Here is a 24,057-nt window from a genome sequence, read left to right on the forward strand (position 1 = left end):
TTTTATCTTGAAATAGCAGATTTTTTTTGTCTTTTTAGCTCTTTGATGCATTCAGTAGTTTCATGCCTTGTTTGAAACACACACGCACGCACAAATAATAATTTAATTAATTATTATAAATAACCTGTTGGAAAATTCAACAAATTTCCAACATTCGTATTATTCATCCAAATATTCGGACTATTGTTTTCACCATGAGTGTCATTTCCACAACGTTTCGGTAGATGTAACCTCCGATCTTTTTCATGTATATATTGTCAAATTCCGGAATCTTTCTTTCGAACTTCGTAATCTGCACAGAATTTCGAACGGAACCCTTTATTTAATTTACAGGGGTAGCATGCTCTCACTCCATCAGTAGAGACTGAATAGAGATCCTAAGTATTTCGCTGTTGTATTTTGTGAGACGCCCGCACTGAGCATTGAACCTTCAACCTCCAGAAGAGTGTAACTTTACAACTGCATTTTATCAAGTACTTTATCTGCGGCGTAGTGAATAAACTACTTTTAACAAAAAATAAACCATAAATAAATAAATAAATAAATAAAATGAAATGATAACAATAACACTCCAGGTGAGAACAGTAGTCCGAAGAATCAAAATCAATCCTCATCTCAAAACTTCAGAAACGTAATTTCCAACATTATTTACAGATAATCCCTATTTACTTGTCTCTCCACTGCTGGATTATATAGTTTTTGTTTCTTTGTTTTTCGATATTTCGTCGATAAGAGTAAGAGTGTTTAGCAGAAAAGCCAACAAACGACTACCCGAAAAAAACAATATACAAGAAATAAATGTTACCATAGTCAATAAAAGTTCAGTTCATGTTTTTTTTTTGTTTTGAAATAGTTTTTAATGCTCTTTACTTGAAATAATTTCAGCAAACCGAAATTAAAAGGAAATTTGTGGCGATAACTACTTAAATGAATTTTTATATAAACTACACATGCTATAATTCAATATTCTTCAAGCACAAAATAACGGAAAATATTAAAATATGTTTATAAATATTCCTTACGTTGACGGAACTCTCTTAAATTGTTAACATAGAATGCTCAGGTGCCCCTCCTTCAAATGGAAAACGAGGCTCTCCATTTCAAAGTCGCAGCCATTTTGATTTTTTTTTTTAAACCGGTTCGTGAATTAAAAAAAATTTTAGTTGGCGCGAAGGAAAGAATTCTTTCCTTCGCGCCAACTAAAATTTTTAACGTTAAAATTTTAGTTGGCGCGAAGGAAAGAATGCATATATATATATATGCATTCTTTCCTTCGCGCCAACTAAAATTTTTTTTAATTCACGAACCGGTTTAAAAAAAAAAAAAAAAAAAAAAAAAAAAATATATATATATATATATATATATATATATATATACATATATATATATATATATATATATATATACATATATATATATATATATATATACATATATATATATATACATATATATATATATACATATATATATATACATATATATATATATACATATATATATATATACATATATATATACATATATATATATATATACATATATATATATATATATATATATATACATATATATATATATATACATATATATATATATACATATATATATATATATATATATATATACATATATATATACATATATATATATATATATATATATATATACATATATATATACATATATATATACATATATATATACATATATATATATATATATATATATATATATATATATATATATATATATATATATATATATATATATATATATATGCATGCATTCTTTCCTTCGCGCCAACTAAAAGGAACGCACTTCTTTTTGGAAAGCACCGCGCCGCCGCGGCCCGCGAGTAATCATCCAACTCTCCGCCTATTTGTAAGTAAAGCGGTTCATTTTACAATGACCTCGCACATTTTACAATGACCTCGCTTAGAGCCGAATCATAGGTCATTCCAACGAAGAATCGACTGGGTTGCCCAATTGCATGTTAGCAACGACTTCGAAGGCCACGCCCCTTAATGAACGTAACTTAGTAGTAGTTGCAGGTGCTCTTGCATTGCGTATATGCGCTCAAGTCATTTGAGTTACAGCATGCGTTCCTTCAAGATGTCTAATTCATTGATGAGATTTTTTATATTTGTTCTTTCTTTAAGTAAGTACTTTTTTTTGTCACATTAGTCTTATGTATGATTTGATTAAGTTCCGCCCGTCTTTGTTTATATTCTTCGCCAGCTGATCGCTGTCTGTGGTGATTCTTCACAACAAATGCACTGGAAAATCCACTTCTGATTAGTGTTTACATATGCAAACGAACTTTTTTTTTTTTAAGAGTAACAGAATATTTTAAAACTGGTAGACATTATTCAAAAGTGACGTTTACAGACCAATCATCGTGAAGAAGCAGAATGATCAGCTGACGAAGAACATAAACAAAGGCGAACGGAACTTGATTTTAACAAGAATTAAACTTACTTTTTTTATTTATTTTGTAACGATGTTTTCTTTTCTTTTTTTTACGATTTTCTAATAACACTGTAGAAAAATAATTTTCTCTTTCCTTTCCACGTAGAAAAAATCAAACAACTTATTTTCCCTTAGGGATTCTTTAGAGATCAATGAAAACGACTTGTGTTTATTTTCGGTGTTTATGCACTTTTGTTACCGCGCTATTTTACATAGTTTTTGTTTTTCATGTTAAATTCAAGTTTCACGATAACTTCTGTTTTTTTTTTTTTATTAAATTGTTAAAACACAAAATAGTTACAAAATCCTCTCCCCTCCCCATGTTAAGAATGTCTTTCAAAATAATAACGTTATTATTTCAGCACTATAACAAAAGTGCATAAGTACCTATTTTCTTATTTTAGCATTATTTTTCGTTTCTCTCCATTCATTAATTTTTTATCGAACAGGATTTTATTTTTATTTTCTTCTTCTTGTTACTACTACTACTACTACTACTACTACTACTACTACTAATACTATATCTTTTCTTTTCTTAAAACTACAAAGAATTACCAAATTAATATGATGCAATCGGTCAATCAATGTCTAGATTTTTTTCCAAATCTCCAAAAAAACAAAAAAAAAAAAAAACAAAACAGAAAAAAAAAACAAAAACAAAAAACAAAACAAAACAAACAAAAACAAACTTTACAATGACTTTTGTATGTTTTCGGGGGTGCTGAAAACGAATATAACATTTAAAAGTGACGCAGAGAAATAGTTTCCATGATGTGAAGAAATTACTTTTTCAAAAAGTAGGGGATCACTTTCCTATATAAAGTTAACGTAAAATGAGCAACCACTTTCTGCCAACCTAGTGATAATTTTTTAGGGGGTTGAGGGGGTTGCCTGAAAGCTTTTTTTTTTTTTTTTGGTAATTTTTTTTACTTTGTTTCCACCTTAACACTCGCCTTTAAAATTATGACTATCGTAGTTTTTCGAGTATGCTGAAAATGAATATTGCATTAAAATTTACCGCAAACAAGTAGTTTTCCGGACATGAAACAATGTAATTCCTTATGTTATCAGTGGTGGCCATTTGTGTACGTATTTTTGAAAAAAGTAATTTCTTCATATCATGAAAACTCAATATATGTTATCATCACATGGGCTGACATATATTTGATGGGCTTCAAACAGTATTTTGAATGTTTTTTTTAGTTTTAACTCATTTCTCAAACTTAAGTATTCAACATAGAGTCCGCCGTCATTTGCATTTTTCAATGCAATCGATATATACTGTATGTTTTTCGAGCCGAATAAACACTTTACATTAAATAAAAACACTAAAAAAATATTCAGTTAGGTAGAAAAGTAACTTACCTTGCCTTTGCTAACATTTATTTGTTATATATTTGTTTTTTTGTTTTTTTGACAACTTTTTCGAATCTATGTGTATAGTAATACAAACCCCACCGACATTTCGTGACAGGTAGGTACACGATAAAGGTCTTTGTTTATTTTTGTTTATTGCCACAAGTGCTAATGATAATCTGGACTTGCACCAATTTTCCTGTTAATAATTACCTATAACTATAATCTCCTCCTCCCCTACAAAAAATATAACAAAATAATCCGAAAAGCACAAAGTTCAAGCCAAAATAATAATAAAAAAGGGCCACACACGCTAAAACCTTTTGTTTTTCGGAATAATGAACACTCTCTCGAACGCACTGCGTACAACGTCGGAGCCGATGCGTATTTCGCTATGGGGGCCTTGCTCGTGTACGTCAGCCAAACCTTTTCCAGATAGGTAGAAGAGTAACTTATCCTGCCTTTGATAGCATTTATTTGTAATCTATTCGTTTTTCGACCGCGTTGTCGTACCAATGTGCGTTGTAAAACAAACCCCGTTTGATTAACAAGTATCTATAAGTAACACACACGCATTCACTCACGCAAACACAAACGCGCGTACAGTAATCTTCTTTTTTTTTTTTTTTTTTTTTTCACCGGGAATCCCCACGCAGTAGAAGTGATAATAAGTGTTCTAAGCATGATCTATTGAGTCAATAGACTATTGACCAGTTAGACTGTCAATTAAGAAAATATTTTTACAATATGTTTACACATTTTTAGCTATTTCTTACATAATTACATTTATAGCTGTCTTTCTATTTTTTTTTTTTTAATAAATTCGATCGTTCCTCGAATTTTATTTATTATTTTTTAAGCACGTTTACGCCTTTTCTTAATAAAACAGGCATTAATTATTTTTCACATACAAATATCGTTTTCATTTTAAGAAAAAAAAAAACTATAACATTCTTTAAATATACAAGCATTCCGGTGTATATACGTAATTGTGTCAAAATACGTACTTATAGCAAGTTAGCTACACAAACGTTTGTTTCTTTGTTAACAGAATTCGTCCTCGGTTTACAGAATTCCTTCAATAGAATAAATAACTTGCAATAAATATACGTTATATACTACTGCAAACCCCTAGCGCGCGTGTGTGTGTGGGTTAGTGAGTTTGTTCCCTATGGACTCGAAAACAGCTGGGCCGATTATTATGAAATTTCACACGAAGGTACTTTATGTGCCCGCCAGTGTTCTTAAATAGGTTTTGTATTGGAATGTCTTCGACAAGTGTCGATAAGCGATAATCGAAATAATCCGATAAAAAAGGAACAGATGATTTTGACCAAAGTTAACACCTTACACAGCCTAACATCACAAGTGCATTTCAGAAGTTGTCTTACTACACAAGCCGAAAGGCCTGACATAAAAATCAACAGTAGCTTCTTTGATATGACAGGGGCGCATTGAAATGAATGTTTTTGTTTAAAGCATAATTGCAACAAGATACTTGACCTTTTCATTTTAAACTTAAATTCAAACTATTATCGCCACACAAGCAGTAAAAACAGCCGTATAAAATCAACAGTATATTCTTTGATATGGCTGGGTCGCGATCAAAATGAATGTTTCTGTTTAGAAAACAATTGAAGCATGCTTCTTGACTTTTGCATTATTCTATATAAAAAAATTATTTTATAAAATCAACAGTAGATTCTCTACAGTGCAATGTAGACTACAAAGTATTGTGGACCGAGTCACGGTGAAAGGCACGTGAAGCTTCCTCCCGGTGCACCGCGATGAGTCCCCAACCAGAGCAAGAAATCAATTGATTTAACTGAAAAATGGGCGCTTTCACCGATTTCGATGATAATAAAAAATATGGGAGTGTAAAACATTGGTTGATCATCCCAGGCAATGTCGGATCTCCCTGATTATGTATGTGTGTGTGTGTGTGTGTGTGTGTGTGTTTTTTACATGCACGAGTGTATTCAAAGCATGGAATAAGATCTCAAGAAAAATGAAAGAACCAAGATATAAGCTCCGTTTTCTTTTCAATAAATCTTACTTACACCAAATAAGTACATGAAATTCCTATGCCAGTCACGTAAATTGTTTAAACTTCTTATTTAACAAGACCATGTTTTTTTTTTTAAAAAAGAAATAATGGTGCTTATTCAGAGAAGGTACCGTGCCGTGCTATCTTTTTGATACTATTTTTTTTAAAGTTAAATTGGAGTGTTTGTTACAGTATCCTGTTAGGTGGAAGAAAAATTACGAAACACCCTCACCATGTGCCATAGCCCTGTTAAGGATTGCGAAGGAAAACAGAACCCCATAATAAAGTACCAACATGTATTGCAATGCATATAATAGGTTGGGTGTTTGTCGTAGCCGACGAACGACCTAGGTTGGTTCGCCGGATATCAACTGATATCTACTGCTTCCCAACGAACCCACACTTAAGCCACCTGTTTGTAACTGGATACCGACTGATACCTATTTGGCCCCCTACGTAAAATAAAATGTGACAAGTTCGTTTTTAATGTGGGAGAAAACCAGCTCCCTCAAAACGGGGATACTCTGGTAGTTTGCAAAAATAAAATTGCCTTAGTATATAAGGGTTTCGCCCTCGATTGACTAAGGACAATTTAATTTGAGTGTAGCATTTAAGCAGACACCACATTTCAGCCACCAGTCCAGTACGTGTACCGGATATCGACTGGTTATTTATTTGTTTCGCACGAAACAAAATGTGACACAAGGTCGTTTTTAATGACAATTAATTGAGTGCAGTATCTGTGAAGACACCACACTTCAGTGACCAACCCAGTACAAGTAACCCTAACCCTAACCCAGTACAAGTACCGGGTGTCGAATGTCGGCTTCAGGCTTAGTTTTCCCATATTTATTGAGATTGGAATAGTCTATTAGAGTGTAACATAGGTTAGTTTCGCCCCCCCCCCAAGTTGATAACTCAGGACGGTGTATCAATATTCTTTCCTCTTTGGGTGGACCATGAAGGACTCAGTGATTTTCCTATTCCTGTCCGAACGTCGTGGTTGTGATGTGATTTGGGAAGGCTCAGTATCAAATGTGTCGTAGATTGGATTAATCTCATGGATTGATTGCGAGAAGTTAATAAAACAATTGATTACTTGTGTGCGTAAACTCCATCGCAAGTAATTAAGGGTCAATACACCTCACCTCGAACCCCGCTTGTAATAATCCATCAAACAAAGGGCGATATTGTCTCAGGGGTTTCCACTAGTGTTGTTAACTGATGAATTGCCTATTTTGAAAAACGCAGGGCAAAACGGCCCAGGCAGTTCTTCCATATTGTTGAAAAACAGTTTGAGTGCTATTATTTTGTTGCACGTAATATATTTGAGTGACGTAAATAATGTTCCAATACTGGTGGAAAATAAAGTTGCGACTGGTACCTGTTGCGGTATAGCTAAAGTTTTCGTATCCGGTGAAACATCGGCTGCAGTCGCATAGACATATTCGACTGGGTCAGTTGGTGAGGGTGTCATCACTTTTGGACTAACGATAAAGTACCTTGCCTGATTTTGGTTTCTTGGTGTGTAGTCTGGTGCTGTTCTCGTTAGGGGAGAACTACTTTTGTTCTACAAGAGTATCGGATTGTTTGCGTCTTCCTTTTGCTTTTTCTCTCTGTTTTTTTTTGTGGGGGAATACTATGTCCGTTTTTTTTTTTTAATCAATGTTTGATCGTCTCTGAAGAGCAGGTAAATGATCTAAGGAAAATATTTTTTGTTATGGTTTGCGAAATGCACATGAACGGTAAAAAAAGAAAATACAGACATTCACCGAAATAAAAAAAATACCAGTCATTGGAACGCACCCAGCCAGTGTATTTATGAATATAATTATTTCCAATCCTTTAAGAAGTTTCTTAACAGTTGAGCAATCTCCTGCGCAAACAGTCAGTCACTGCAAATCGGCATTTAATAACGTTTATGCTTTTATAAATGTTTATTTTCGCTTGAATATTGTTGCGGTTTGACGGTGGCCCTAGGGTTATATTCCTTGTAATTAGAGACAGAGATGGCTTCGTTGTGAAGGTTCAAATCCTGGGTGCTTCACGCACTGATGATTCTGAAAGGATGAAACACTAGTGCCTATAGGTATTAAAAATAATTATAGCAATAATTATTTCTATGAATTTAAAACAGAAAAGAAGAAACAGGATGCTTGATGATACGACTGTTTTCAAATATAAAGTGTATCTCTTCAGCTTCTATTTAGTGTCGGATATTCAGGAACCGTTTGTGTTGTGTGTGTATATATATATATATATGTATACATATATATATGTATACATATATATATATATATATATATATGGGGTGGGGAGGGCTCCCGTAAGCCGTGGTGAAGGCAACCTTTCTAGGAGAAGCAAATCTCTGATTTAAAAAACCATAAAGCGGGAGACCAGTACCCGCATTAAGATGGTCTGCAGTTTAACTTATTGCTGGCTATCTTGCTCTTGCTTGTTGCTGAATCTCAACATTTTGAATCGAAAGAGAGACTTAGCTGTCGTACAAAGCTAAGACTCTGTAACATCATCTGTGTATAGATACTCCCTCAGGCATGTGTCTATTAAAATGGTCCTGTGGCGATGGAAATCATTTTTGGGCTCATGGACTTTAAGTGTCTGAGAGAGTGGCACTCGTTTGACAAGACGTTGCAACCATCATATATATATATATATATATATATATATATATATATATATATATATATATATATATATATATATATATACCTACTTAATTTACTCACATAAAATTAATATACAAAAGTATAGATTTATGCGTAGACTTTAAGTATTTATTTCAAAAGTGCTCAATACGAAGGTAGAGCTAGTTAGTAATAAATGGAAGTATCGTCTTCATAAATGACGACGAATGATCGTAGAATAAGATTTGGAGGATCTTAGTTAGTGAACATGAGGTGTTACATAAGAAGGGCTGTCCCCTTTTCATGTAAGTAAGAAGGCAACACTTACGCGTAGGGGAGGTAAAAAAAAATGGCTAGTTACATTTAATACATGAAAAAACAAACTTCTATCTTTTTCCCACCAAACAATCTAATCTCCACTTGGTCCAAATTGAAATGAACAGCTTTCATTTTTGAGGATACACCATGCTTTGACAAATTTCTGGAACTGACCTTCACCTCTGACCGGAAATGGAAGACGTACATCTAATGCATTGCCGAAATCGCCGGAAAAAACGGCGGGATCGTTCTACAGCCCCAGGAAGTATCTCGATCTCAAGCCTCTACTTATACAATAGCCAAATGATGGAGTACTGACACCCAAGATGGAGTACTGTTGCCACACATGGAGAGTAGCTGCTAAGAGCACCCTTTTCTGTTTTGACATGGTACAAAACCCGTCTTCAAAATCTAGTGGGCAAGGGCTTTTTCACCTACTGTCTTCATCTTATTTACAGAAAAGATATTGAGAGGCTATCTCTGTTCTATCGATAATCTTATGGCAGGTGCTCGGTTGAGTTTCAATTTATGCCCCCCCGCTCTGTAAAAAAAGGGAGAGCAGTGAATTTCAGCTGAACAGCAGAGGAAAATATAGCAAGTAAGCTCTAGTATTGTTGTTAGAAATCAGCCTCTCCGCTCCAGTCTAAAATAATTCTCCTAATTAGTGGAGAAGTCTGATTCATGCAGAAATCTTTACCTGAACATCCAGACGCCATTCAAAATCATGATGATGAGGAAGAACATTACGGATCATCAATCTATTCTCTAGATACATCATGAGAAGAATTTGGACAATCTCGTCTGGAAATCCAAGAATGGTGATGGAATCCTTAAAGCCTACCCCATTAATCTGAAAAAAAAAGATTTTTATTTTGTTTTTGTTTAATTTGAAATTTGAATTTTTTACATTCGCAACAAATACTCGTCTAGCGACAACAAGTCAACAATTTCCTCATTCTCTATCTGTGCCTAAAACTTCGATAAGCAGATTTTCTTTCTTAGTTCGTCTGTGGAACACAATACCGAGGGACTGATTCCCTGCTGACTATAACATGACCGTTTCCAAGTCTAATGGAAATAAGTTCTTGTTGAGTCGTTCTCTTATATAATTAAACCCTAACCAGATTCCACCACTACTGATCATGTAGGCGTTGTCTCACAGTATACGAGTTGCCTTCAATAAGTTTCCAGACTTTTTTGTACAGGCATTTAAAATTATCGTAAACTCTTGAAAATGCAGTATGTTATGTCTATACATGTTATGAGATGACTGACCAATTTTTATGATTTTAGGCTCAAATGAACAGCTACAGCAGAAATTGGATTACACACTACTAAAGCCTGAATGTCTCAGCTGGTGAATTTCCAAAAAATGCAATCTGAACGCGAGGACACTTTGAAAGAATGATATGCAATGAAATTCTGTTTAAAACTTGGAAAAATACCACAGAAACATATGGAATGCTTTTGGACCATCTTGCATCAAACGGGCTTTAGTTTTTGAGTGGCATAAGATATTCAAGGAAGGCAGGGAGTGTGAGGTGTGATGAGAGGTGTGGGATGAGTAAGGAAGTCAGAACATCAGAGTTCATTGGCGAAACAAAAAAATTCATGGATAGGGACCGTTATGTGTCTATAGATACAACCAGTGCACAGTTTGTTGTCAGTGTGGGAACTGTACAACCAATTATTTGCGAAGAACTGAAGATGTAAAAGACTATTTAACTAAGATCAGCATCAAGACAGTTCCTCACTCGCCCTATAGTCCAGACCATTATCCCTGTGACTTTTGGTTATTCCCTAAGCTCAAGGAAAACCTTAGAGGCTGTTGTTATGAAACAATTGAGGAGATGAAAGAGACTGTGATGAAGGTCACTGACACACTCACACAAGAGGATTTTCATAGAGCCTTCCAGAAATTGTTGGAAAGGTACAACAAGTGCATTGCAACCTGGGGAGATTACTTAGAAAGGGACTAGAGTTTCATGTGTGTACTATCAATAAAAGTGCTTATACGAAAAATGCTTGGAAACCTCGTACCTAACACTAATTAACATTTAACTCAGAGTGGCCTTCAGATCTTGATAAGCGGTCCCCACTAAGTATAAAAAAAAAAAAAAAAATTCGATGTTGGGGCATAAACTAGTTTTAGTCTGATCACATCATATAGTGATAAAATTAAAGCAAGGTGCATGGTTAAGTAGATTGCTAACTAAATTTTACTGAATTCCTCAACACCTGCTGTTACGCAACACCTGTTTAAACACGTGTTTGAAAATAAGTTTTTAACCGGTTTCATTCTGAAAGTAGGTTACAAGACAAGACGGCATGACCGCCCCAATTCCAGTATGTCTAAAGATTTAAGAGGTTTTAGATCAGTCTGAAAATCTTTACTGTTATATAAACGGAATTTTATGTGTGTGTGTGTGTGTGTTTGAGAGAAAGACAGAGACATTTCGTTCCCTATGAACTCGAAAACAGGTGTGCCGATTTTTATCAAATTTCACACGAACGTACTTTATGTGCATGGCAGTGGTGTTAGATAAGTTTTATGCTGAAATGTCTTCGATAACTATCGATAAATATCGATAATCGTAATAATCCGATGAAAGAAGGAACAAACAATTTTGACCAGTTAACATCTTACACAGCTTAACATCACGTGTATTTCAGAAGTTTTAATACCACACAAGCCGAAAGGCCCGACATATAAAATCAACAGCAGGTTATTTGATATGACAAGAGCGCGTTCGAAATGAAAGCACAATTGGAACATGATACTTTACTTTTTAATTTTAAACTTAAATTCAAGCCATTATCACCGCACAAGCAGTAAGGCCAGGTATATCAAATCTGCAGTAGATTCTTTGATATGACAGGGACGCATTCGAAATGAATATTTCTGCTTAGTGCACAACTGAAGCATGATACTTGACTTTCGCATTTTAAACTTTAATTCAAACCATTATATATAAAAATAATTTTATATAATCAACAGTAGGTTCTCTACAGTGCAATGTAAATGAACAATACAAAGGGCCCGAAAAACAAAAAAAGCCGGACTGCACTGCTAGTATAAAATATAAATAAAAAAGAGGAAATCTGGAATTGTGGCGCCCATGCCGTCTCGGCTTGTAACCTACTTTCAGAATGAAACCGGTTAAAAACCTATTTTCAACCACGTGTTCAGATGTATTGTGGGTTAAGTCACTGCTGGGAGGCATGTGAAGCTTCCTCTAGATGCACCGCGATTAGTCTCCAACTAAAGTGGCCATTTAATCGATAAATGGACAGTTCATCGACTTCGATGACAATAAAAATATGGGAGTGGGTAACATTCGTTGATCATCATTCAATCCCGGACGCGTCTTCCTGCTAATAAACTAATAAAATAAAATTTAGAAACTTTTAGCGCTAGAAACAATGTTGATGGGAACTACTTTAAAAAACTATTATTTAAAACAAAAAGTGACAATTAGACACACAACTATTTTGCAACATATATTAACACTGATTAAAACGTAAACATGCCAATTTTAATTGCCATGTCATAACGAAAAACAGAAAAAAAAAGAAAAGAAAGAAGAAAATGAATAGACAGACATTTTATAAACAAAGTAATAAATACTAGCTGAAACTTCCCGGCGTTGCCCGGGTATTTTTATTTACATTTTCATTTTTTTTTTTTTAATCTAGCTAATACTTTCGATTTTTTAAAAACTCTACAAATTCTAAATAATGAAAAAATAGGAACTACAGGTTAATAGAGTGGGGTGCTGATTATATGACGAATACAGGGAGGGATATGGCCACGTAGCACTGACTGACGTGCGAGAAGAAGATAGTAAATCCTAGTTGGGCATCTATTTTCCTCTTTTTTTTATATTTTCTATTAGCACTTCAGCCCGCCTTTTTTTTTTTTTCGGGCACTATGTACTGTTCATAACTTTATGTGCATATATATATATATATATATATATATATATATATATATATATATATATATAATTTAAAGGAGATTAGAACAATAGTCTAAAGAGCTGAGTGCATTTTAATGTAACAGTGAAATTACTAGTTTAATTAAAATACAGGAAATAGAAAGTGCTCGTTGTAATTTAGATATATAATAAGCTCGATAGTTAAATGTCTTAGAGCTAATTCAATATTAAGTAATGTGATTGATAATTTAAAATTTAAAAATCAAATTATAATTAAATCAAAAATCCGTTTCATAAGAAGGAACAATTGATTTTGTTATTGTTCCTTCTTATGAAACCGATTTTTAATTTAATTATAATTTGATTTTTAAATTTTAAATTATCAATCACATTACTTAATATATATATATATATATATATATATATATATATATATATATATATATATATATATATATTAAAAGTTTGATTCATGTCCAGGTAACCTACATCTAAAATTTCAAGTGTTTAGATCCAAAATTGGCGGAGGAGTTTGGTAAAGTCTGCAAAGGTCAACTCTGTAATCTTTGACCACTTAGCAGCCAAATTTTCGCCCCAAAACTGATTAAAAAGCTTGCTGCATGTTATCTAAAATTTCAAATGTTTCGACCCAAAATTGGCTAAATAGTTTGCTTGAGATCGCAAAGGTCAAATCTTTTGAACTTTGATCTCTTGGCAGTCAAAATTTCGGCCAAAAACCCATTAAAAAGCTTCCCCTATTGGCTGAGTAATTTTGTAGAGACCGCAGAGATCAATTTTTAAAAACATTTTAAAAACAGGTTGCTGTAAAAATGGTGGGATATTTCTATCGATCCGGTAGATATCTCACTTCTGATGCAATTCTCTATCTATATAATACTGTTACCACATCTGAGCAGGAGCTGCTAGAAAGGACTTGTCCTGTCTTGATAGAGTTCATATCGTAGCCTCGTAGGAGATGTCCTTTTCTCTTCCCTGCAACCTCCATCTCACAGAAGAGATGTTGCGAGTTTGTCTCTGATGTATCGTTATTTTCATGGAAAGTGTTCGACTGAGCTTCAGTCTATGGTCCCCCCTCGCCAAACTTTCACAAGAAACACTCGTCTAGCTGAAAACACTATCAATAATTCCCCCACTCTTTATCTGTGCCTAAACCTAAACGTAGATTCCATGAACAAAGCTTCTTTCTTAGAACTTCACGACTGTGGAATTGTCTTCCGTTTTCCTGCTTTCCGGCTGACTACAATATGGTTGTCTTCAAGTCTGACGTAAATAAGTTCTTGATGAGCCGTTCCATATAAGTTATCAAATTTACCGACTTTTCATTACTAATGATTACTATATTGTCCAATTTCTACTGTACACTCTTTAACCCTTATCCTTGAGTGGCCTCTTGGCCTTGATAATGTGGTGATGCCTGTGTAAAAAAACAAAACAAAAAAACATTGACCCCCAATTTTGACCCCTTAACATTTATTGTTTTGGGCTCCAATCAAATAAAAAAGTTTGATCCATATCCAAGTAACCTACATCTAATATTTTAAGTGTTTAGATCCAAAATTTGGCGGAGATTTTTCGTAGAGTTTTCAAAGGTCAAATCATTGAACTTTGACCCCTTCACAGCCAAATTTCTGGCCGAAAACCGATTAAAAAGATTTTCCTAAATCTCAATACCCCTTATGTCAAATCTCGAGTCTGTAGACTGAAAATTGACAGAGAAGTTTGGTAGGGATATGTGCGCGCGCACACACACACACACACACACACACACACACACACACACACACACACACACACACAATTTCCATTTTATAGATATATAGATAGATTTCACCGATTTTGGTTGCGTAAATTTATTTTTATTTAAATAGGATTTTTAAAAAGTCGTTGTCATATTTTACTCTATTGCATCTTTGATATGAATAAATAATTGATTAATTGTAACCCCCCCCCAAAAAAAAAACTTCTGTAAGTCACATAGCCCCGCGAAAAAAGGACATGAAAGTGGTTGCAAAATTTATAAGTTTATTACTTGGGTGCAACTACATTACAGTAGCGAAATTCGAAATTTTTTATATTGAATTTCAAGACAAACCAACGTGATTGTCATGTAATCGTCACATTATAGTAATGAATGTATCCAAAAATTACGAAACACGATAAGGAAGAACACATTTTAAAGAAAACATTATTTGACGAAAATGAGCGAAAATGAAATATTTAGCTAAAGGAATAAACAAAAAAAACAAGCAACACACACACACACACACACACACACACACACACACACACACACACACACACACACACACAAACAAAAAACAAAAAAAAACCAGGAGAATTCCAAAGAGAGGTAAATAGCGTGCAACTATTGCCAATTTTGAAATAAATTGTGCGCTTTTCCTTGTTTTAAGCATAACTGAGTTACTTCCCCTGTAATTACGTTAAGTCTTCCCAAAGAAATATGGCGACGATTTTTTGCGATAAACGTCAGAAACTCGTGTTTATTTATTTATATTTTAAAAATAATACGGTATTTATTATTATTTTTTTAATAATACGGTAAAATTTAAGTACTTCTGGCATGCCAATGAAGTAGATAACATGGCTTTTAGTTGAAATTATTAAAAAGTTAATTTTTTTTAATCGATTTTTTCGTTTTCCGAATTTCGCTATTATATTGTGGTTGCACCATATTTTCTTATTGAAACCCCAACATCAAAAACTACCCGCATAAAGGAAATAAACAAAATCGTACAAAAATTTAATTATGTACCTACGTGTTAAGTTAAAAAAAAAGAAAAGAAAAAGACACTACAACAAGTATTACGCAAATTCATCAAGTCCACTATTTTCTGCCTATATTGAGGTCAACAGCCAAGGGACGTAATTCAAACTAACTCAAGCAAATTTCATTAATAATACCAGCTAAAAATCGTTACCGACGAAATTTCATTTAGTTTCATACTTGCCGGTCGTAAAATACGATTAAATATATTTTAATTCATGCAGATTTCGTATTTAGTATTAGAGAGCCAATTCTCAATCGAAAATTATATTGTAACTAATATATAATACTGCTTTCAAAAGATTAAAAATAATAACTTGGGAGTCATCAACTAGAATCGAAGCCAAAACATATAGCGCTTCAACCCCGTTGACTACTGCTTGAACTAATTCGACAGATAAAGTTTAAAAATTAAACCACTTTTAGCTATGATTAGTTTTACGCATGCGCAGACTAATACAGATATGTTGGAAAGTTGGTATGAACATTTTGCATTTCAACTTGTCGACTTCTGTACACGTTATTCATCCATCCAAACAAAGATTTTACCTGTTATAAAACCATCTTTGGTGTATGGTTACTATTTCCTGTTCATTTTCAGTGTTACGTGTTTAAAAGTTTATCCGTTAAATATTTACACACAGACACACATACATATACATCTACTGTTTAATTCATATAGAAGAAAAACAAAAATGTTGAATGAATTTGCGTACATTTCGGCGTACAGGCGTTTTTGTGCGATTCTGATTTATCAATATTGGAATAAAACAAGATTAGCACCAAAAATATTATTTTATTACAAAACCGAGCATATGGAAGTAAGAAAGAGACAAACGAAAAGGTTGAGTTTAAATGTTTTATTTAAAGTTAAAACCACCGTGAAACGAACTGTTTGATGTGTAAGGATATGGTGTCGACAGTGGGACGTCGGTAGGAATGCTGGTCGGGTGTTGATATGAACTCGGCGACGACCTGGTGTTATTGTCAGGCTGTGACAGGTGCGGTGACGACAGGAACGTGGCTTTGGTGTTCTAGTGTCTGAAATACGGGTGCAGTGCCGGCGGCGAAAGAGGAGTAGTCTTAAAAGCTGCTGTCCGATAGCACAGGGGAGGTTGGCGGCGACGGCGGAAGAGGAATAATCTTAAATGCTGCTGTCGCTGAAGGAGGGTTGGTAACGGTTGCTGCTGCTACTGGCGGGACAAACCTTGCTGCGGTGATCTGGTGGCGGCGGCGACTGCGGCTGCGGCGACGGACAAAGAGGAGTAGTCTTCAAAGGTGGTGTCCAATATAACGAATGCGGCGACGGCGGGAGCGTAGTTATCTTAATAACTGTTGTCACTGAAGAAGGGTTAATGTCTGCTGCCTACTGACGGAACGAACTTCACAGTTTGATATGCTGAGCCGATCTGCCTGCTTGTCGAAAAAGCTGTCGTATTTATACTCGTGTTGCGGACGTAGTTGTAGACAAAGGTGCTTTTCAGTGCTGATCGTCGTTTTCGTCTTTTATTTGTGCTTGTTTTTTTTTGTGTTTTAATGTGCTGTACGAAGTCGTCTGTTTGAGTTTTCTATTCGTATGTTCTATCAATTTGAAACTAAGAAAGTTGTGAATGTGTTCTAGTAGACATTGTACTGTCACAGTGTTTTATGGGATATTTTTGTTGTTGTTTATAAGCTGCCGGGGTTGTGTCTGCTGTGATGTTTGTGTTTTGTATTTTTATTTTTATTTCGATTTACGGCTTCCTCTGGCGATTTTGTTCTGTTAAGGTGAGTTAAGAGTTATTCCGTTGATGTGTGTCTATAAAGAAGTGGACTTTGATGTTGCTGTGTGCATTTATATTGTATCGACGAACGGGGCTTGTCTTAGCGCCGCCATTGTTATCACCGTCGCGGTTCTTACTGGTTTCTGGTTTATTCGTGTAAATATGGAGGGATATGCAATATAACAATGTTCCCTATCTCCTCCGACTTCTAAATTATTTATTTTTTTTACCATTGAATTGTAAGAGGCTACTTTGTTAGGAGCTAGATTTATAGGAAGGCAAACTGCTTGGGAGGAGACAGCAATATGTTTGCTCACATTACATTTAATTTCGTGCATGTTCGTGCGGTCGGTGAAACAATCGGTAGGAAGGGAATTCAAACGGCAAGCGATCTGAGGAAAGTACGTATTAGAGAAAAAAATCTTCCGGCATCTAGAGACTTCTACATTAAAGGGGGCGGGATTTTGCTGTTATTGAAAATTGTCTGTAGACTTTTGTCAAAATATTTTCTCGGTACACACGACCTAGATATCCAACATTTGGCCCCGTGCAGTTCTAGGAGACCCAACCTTCCAAGATTTAACTTCTGCCTTTGAAAAGGGAGTTAGTTTATTGCTAATCGTCTCCCAGAAATACTGGTATTATTATTTTATTTATTTTTTTCGCAGGCCAGGACGCTCTTCGTTTAGGGCGTTGGCTCTTCGAATCCCACTTTCCGACGCTTGTGTTATATCATGCCGCCTTGGGAGGGAGATGAATATCGGCTCGTTTAATGATGCCAGCAACGTCTTCATGATGTGCATACTTGTGACGTAAAAAATATATCATACGCCAAAAATTACGTAAACTGATCAAGTAATTTTATTTTTATAAAGAAAACTTTTTTAAAGTGAATTTAAATTTTTCTAATATCCCCCCCCCCTTCCCATGTTAGGAATGGCTTTCTGTTTGGGCCGATCCGGTTGTATCTTGCATGGATCTTTGTTATAAGGTGCAGCGAACCAAGTATTATGGCATCCGTTCAATTATCGCAATCAGAGATTAGTAGGGATTAGTATTTAATGCACAAATAAGCACAAATCTATTTATTCATAACCAGCAAGTTGGCATAAAGCAATCACTGTAAGTCAACGGGCTAAAACGTTTGCACCTTTTTAACGAACCGAAAAGTTTAGTATTTCATATTTTTTTTTTTTACTTTGCTTCCTAACGTGTTAAAACCGATTTGGAACATTAATTTATAACACTAAAACCGTACAAATATTTGAACCATTACGCGGAGATTCCAACAAGCAATCTAATTTATAAAACTCATTATGTCTGTTTGTCTGTCTCCGTATTTTCAAACTCTATCTCCTCCGAGACTAAAAGTCGCAGAGTGGCGCTAGGGACCTTAAATGATTGGATTTTTTTATGGACTGTTCTTTTACGGGTCTTTAGACGGTTAGAATAATTTTTAAAGGGTCAAAAAGGAGTCAAAATTGAGAAAAAATCGTTATATATTTTGTACATTCATCTTAGTTTATTTTTAATCAGTTCATATGCGTGTCACGTTGGTACAGTGGTAACATCACCAGCTTTGAATGCTAATTTTGCTTTCGGTTTCGATTCTAGCTGATGGCACTCAAATACTTTTTTTATTATTTACTTTTGAAATCACGACTCTATACTAATATATACGAAATCTGGACAAATTAAAATAACATATTTAAGCGTATTTTACAACCGGGCAAAGCCGGGAACTCTCCGCCCCGTTAGTCAAATCTATATCTTAAATTCACCCTTCCCTCTGGTTTAAGGAAACGTTCATCGCGTTTTATAATTCGTCCAAAGTGAACGTTTCCAAATAGTTTTTTTAGAAATCTGAACTTGGGAATAGGACACACATACACTCAACAACTTTAGAGGGGTGAAATTGATAGCTTTCTTCTATCGTATTTGTCAGCAGAAATAAATGTCCCCTTGAAAGTCACATATCCTATGTAGGGTATAATAACAATAGACTAATAGCCAATAATTGGTTGCGACTAATTCGATAAATGCTATATAAAAACTCTTAACGAACCCAACCCCCTTTTATTCGCTTTAAGCGAGCGAATATCTGTCCTTTTTGTTCCACATTACATATGTATATGTTTTGCTTATACTGAACATGCAGCGATGGGTGTGTGTGTTTAATTCTGTAATCTTACGATATGTAGAGAACCAAAGTAGAGTCGATTTCCAGATAACATTCTGTTGATGCCAACCAGCATCCGCCGAAGCTATGTATCTAAATGAATAAATGTCACAGTTGGGCCCATTTCTCGCACTAACGATAAAGCAAAAACATCCCATTCCAAGCCAATTCTACTTCACACAATAGACGCATCATCTTTTTTTATATACTAGCACGACTACCCGGTATTGCACGGGCAAAGTAACTTATTTCTGTTAAAACTTCAGTAAATGTGATTATCGGAATATCCTGGTCAAATCACCGCTAAAAAATCGTCCGCGTCTATCAAACTTAAACACCAAAACTTAAACATCGAAACTTAAACACCGAAAACGGAGTGAAACGAAATTATTTTATTATTACCATAAAAGATGTATTTCCGCTGTGATTATTTTCTCTACAGTGTAGGGGTGGAATTTTGCTGCTTGTCTGGTTTGTCGCAGATATTTATGTCGAGGCAGTACAAGTTTGTGAGTTCACACAACTGATAAAAATACTTGTAAAACAGGCACATAGATACAACATTTCGTCAACTCCTTCTCTTCCTCCACCCAATCCATTCTTTTTTACTTGGACACACACAGGTAGGACTTTGTTTATAGCATAGATTCCTCAAGTAATAAGTTGACATTTTCTTTACAAATTAATATATAATAATACTGAAAAAACGACCCCCCATGACAAAATCTAACTCAGTTGAATGAATATTTTTTCTCAGTTTTAGATATCATATATCCGGGGCTACGCCAGTCAAGACAATACACACTTTGTAGGGTCCGTTTTGTACGATGTACCTTCAATAAGTTCCCAGAATTTTTTGCGTGGGTAAATTTTTTGATAGTACACACATGGAACTCTAGTCCCCTTCGGAGTAATGACTGCGGCACTCAATAATATATATATATATATATATATATATATATATATATATATATATATATATATATATATATATGTGTGTGTGTGTGTGTGTAAAGAAATTTATCCTTTCCGGTAGATATAAATATTTTTTACATGTAGCCACAATGAAGAGTCGAGATACGACCAAACAGCTGCCTGTGATGATATATATGAGGTGCATTCAGTAAGTTTCCAGACTTTTCTTTTGTATGGGCACTTTTATTGATAGTACACACGTGTAGCTCTAGTCCCTTTTGAAGTAATCGCCTTCGGCCGCACTGCACTTGTTGCACCGTTCCAACAACTGTAGAAGGCCCCATGGAAGCCCTCTTGTGTAAGTGCATCAATGACCCTCGTCACAGCCGCTTTCATCTCCCCAATTATTTAATAACGATAGCCTATAAAATTTTCTTTGATCTTAGGGAAGAACCAAAAGTCACAGGGAGCAACGTCTGGAATATAGGGAGGGTGAAGAGCTGTTTTGATACCGATCTTGGTCAACTAGTCTTGATTTTTTCTGAGAAATTTCTGGACAAACTTTGCACAAATCTTCCGCATCTTCAGTTCCTTGCGAATAATTGTGTATAGTTCCCACACTGACATCAAACTGTGAACTTATTGTCTCTATAGACACACAACGGTCCTTATCCATTAAATTCTTTATTTGGCCAATCAACTCTGATGTTCTGACTTTCTTACTCCTCCCACACCTCTCATCATCCCTCACAGACTCCCTGCCTTCCTGATGCCCGATTCATGCAGAATGACTCCAAAACAGTCTGAAGCATTCCATATGTTTCTGTGTCATTTTTTAAAGCAGAATTTTATTGCATATTGTTCTCATCATCTAATATGGGTGAGTGGTTATGTGGGGGGGGAGGATAAGTAAGTCCTTGAACAATCCATTCCTCACATGCTTTTATCTCTTCATATCTTAACTTCAGTGGCTTAACTTCGCTGTTTCATATAAAGGGGTTACCACACTATTGAAGTTAGAGCGCCCCTTATTAAATAAAGGTGTTGTGTATGTATATATATGGCTGTATATTTATGTGTTATGGGTACGCGGTTATACCTGTATGTATGTATGTATGTATATTTATGTTTATATGTAAGTATATACTTATGTGTACCTATTTACTATGCCTCCCCACGGGGCAGAGTTAGACACCAGGGTCGTTTTTTTAACGTGGAGAAAAGGTACAAAAATAAAAATTGTCTCAGCCGTGAAGGATTTCTCCTCCACCGAAAGAGAACAAAAAATAGAAGTGCAGCATCTGAAGAACAGATGGTATTTATTTGCTCCCCCACCGAGCAAATTAGGCACAAGGCCGATTTTTAATGTGAGGAGTGAAGGGAGGGGGAAGGGGAAAGGGGGACCAGCTCCCGAGAGGTGGGAAATGGGAGCTGGTTAAAGGTCAGACATGTGGGGTTGCCCCCACATCTGGTCTTTGCTAGTCATAGCTAGTCATAACTAGTCATAGCTTGCAGCATCTGTCGGAACAGATGGTATTTATTTGCTCCCCCACCGAGCAAATTAGGCACAAGGCCAATTTTTAATGTGAGGAGTGAAGGGAGGGGGAAGGGAAAAAGGGGACCAGCTCCCGAGAGGTGGGAAATGGGAGCTGGTTAAAGGTCAGGCATGTGGGGTTGCCCACATCTGGTCTTTGCTTGCAGTATCTGCCGGAACAGATACTACACTTTGAGATATTAAATCTTTTATTCATGTTAAAAAATACAGAAAAAAAAATCAACGATGAACAAAAAACTTAGGCACATGGCCAACTCAAAAGGGGGGATTTTGGGGGTCGTTGGTCATCCTTGTCACTCCAGGACTAAACAAAGTCAAAAGTTTCTCCCAGCTAGTATCTTCTTTCACCATAATACCGCATTCACCCTTTCATATTGGGGGACGTCCTAGTAACTCCCAATTTTTAAAACATTTTTTATTGACGTGTAAAAACAAAAAAGATAACAATAAAATGGTAACAATAATTCATTTGTGTCGAGGGCGGGGGGGAAAAAAAAAAGAAAAAAAAAAGAAAAAAAAAAGGTGATTAGTAGGACCCTCCCAACCCCGTCTAATTGATAGACTGCCCGCTAGGTTTGTAAAAGGAACCTCGCTTCTGCGGGTCAGTCTCTAGGTGGGGATGCCCTCTAGATGGGGGTGAATGGAGAAAAGAAAATTTTTGTGGGTAAGGGATGGAGGTTAGTTTGTATTTCTTTTTCTCCAAGATGGGTAAAATTTAGAGGAAGGGGTGAAAACAAAAATTGCAGGTAAGAGGGGATGGGGATCTTGGAGGCTTCCTAATCGGGGAGGGATAGAACACACACTCAGCTAGCTGAGAGACTACTTGTTTTAATTTTACTTTACAGAACTGCGCGTTCCACACCTAGGCGGGGAACACGTATTCAAATTTGGCTCCTCTTCGTACACACAGACTTGCCACATGTATCCATCTTCTGTCAAATGCCGCGCGATGCAGCCTTCTTCTATCACATCTGATCTTCACCCGTAGTTGGTGTTTAAAGAACGCGATCAGATCTTGATCAGAAAAAGACAACACCCCCCGGCAACCTTGCAGACGCGACGTCCAAATCACCATTCTCGCCACGGCCAGGATCGTAACGTAGACCATTTGTCTTTCCCGGTCCCACGGCGGCCTCACATTGTCCACAACATTGGATACAGTAATTGGGCGAGGATGCTCAGGATCGATGCGAGCCGTCACTCTGCTGACATACGACCAGTACTGGCGGAGCTCGCGGCAATCGAAGAAAGCGTGATCCGTAGTTTCTACGGCCGTTGTCCCACAACGGGGACAATCAGGCGACTCCAAAAACCCGGAACTGCATTGTATGTTGTTGAGTGGAAGTGCATTTCGGGCCAATCGCCAGGTCAGAGAGAACTCCGAATTGTTCAGATGACTTGAACCTGGCGCCCAGCTCCACGCGGAGCGGATCTCACTCTGCTGCCACCCCAAACGCGCGCATAGCGGGTCGTCAGCGGCCCCCTTCACTAGATTCCTGTGGAGTTCCCTACGGGTAGCAGTCACAAGGTCACTGGACCTTGGTAGTCGTTTTAGCGCGGCTCGGCACTCTTTCATGTAGGCAGATTCTCCCCGTGGCCTGCGACGGCTCTCGATGGAAGGGTCGAGAACGAGGTCGGGGAAGGCGGCAGTAACCACGGGGTGCCACGGTTGGTGCTACACTTTGATCTTGTCCCGAAGGCCAAGCCACCAGAGTGTATCTCATATGTGAATTGTATACATATCTTTGTAGTTCTATGTACGCGTGTGAATGATAGTTTTATTAGTATTGGTATAATAACAGAGGTAGTATATGATATGCGGGTGTGTATATGGCTATATATGTAAATATATATGTGTGGACGTAACTACGTATATAGGTGTTTATGTATATTATATGGATGTGCGTTTACGTTTAGGGTAAATATATAGAACTGTATATGTACATTCTGTATACATGTGTGTGCATGTCTATGTATATATGTACGTGGGTGTATCAGAGTATGGATTTTTATTATATATTTATGTATATTATTTATATTTCTGTGTGTATGTGTAAGTGAAA

General features: G+C 35.9%; 1 protein-coding gene across 2 annotated transcripts in view; it reads left to right on the plus strand.

The window, feature by feature from the left end:
* The first annotated feature begins 1,850 nt into the window (after window positions 1–1,850).
* LOC145277058 (uncharacterized) overlaps window positions 1,851–24,057 on the plus strand; it is a 463,659-nt gene continuing 441,452 nt past the window's right edge. The window contains exon 1 of one of the 2 annotated variants that reach the window (XM_080128731.1): window positions 1,851–2,161. In XM_080128731.1, the coding sequence (XP_079984857.1) occupies window positions 2,074–2,161 (88 nt within the window). In that variant the 5' untranslated portion in view covers window positions 1,851–2,073. The remainder of the gene's footprint in view (window positions 2,162–24,057) is intronic. The other variant, XM_080128725.1, reaches the window with a different exon arrangement.

The sequence above is a fragment of the Euprymna scolopes genome, chromosome 1 (genome assembly GCF_053919585.1).
Source record: "Euprymna scolopes isolate OS-2025 chromosome 1, ASM5391958v1, whole genome shotgun sequence".
Lineage (NCBI taxonomy): Eukaryota > Metazoa > Mollusca > Cephalopoda > Sepiida > Sepiolidae > Euprymna > Euprymna scolopes.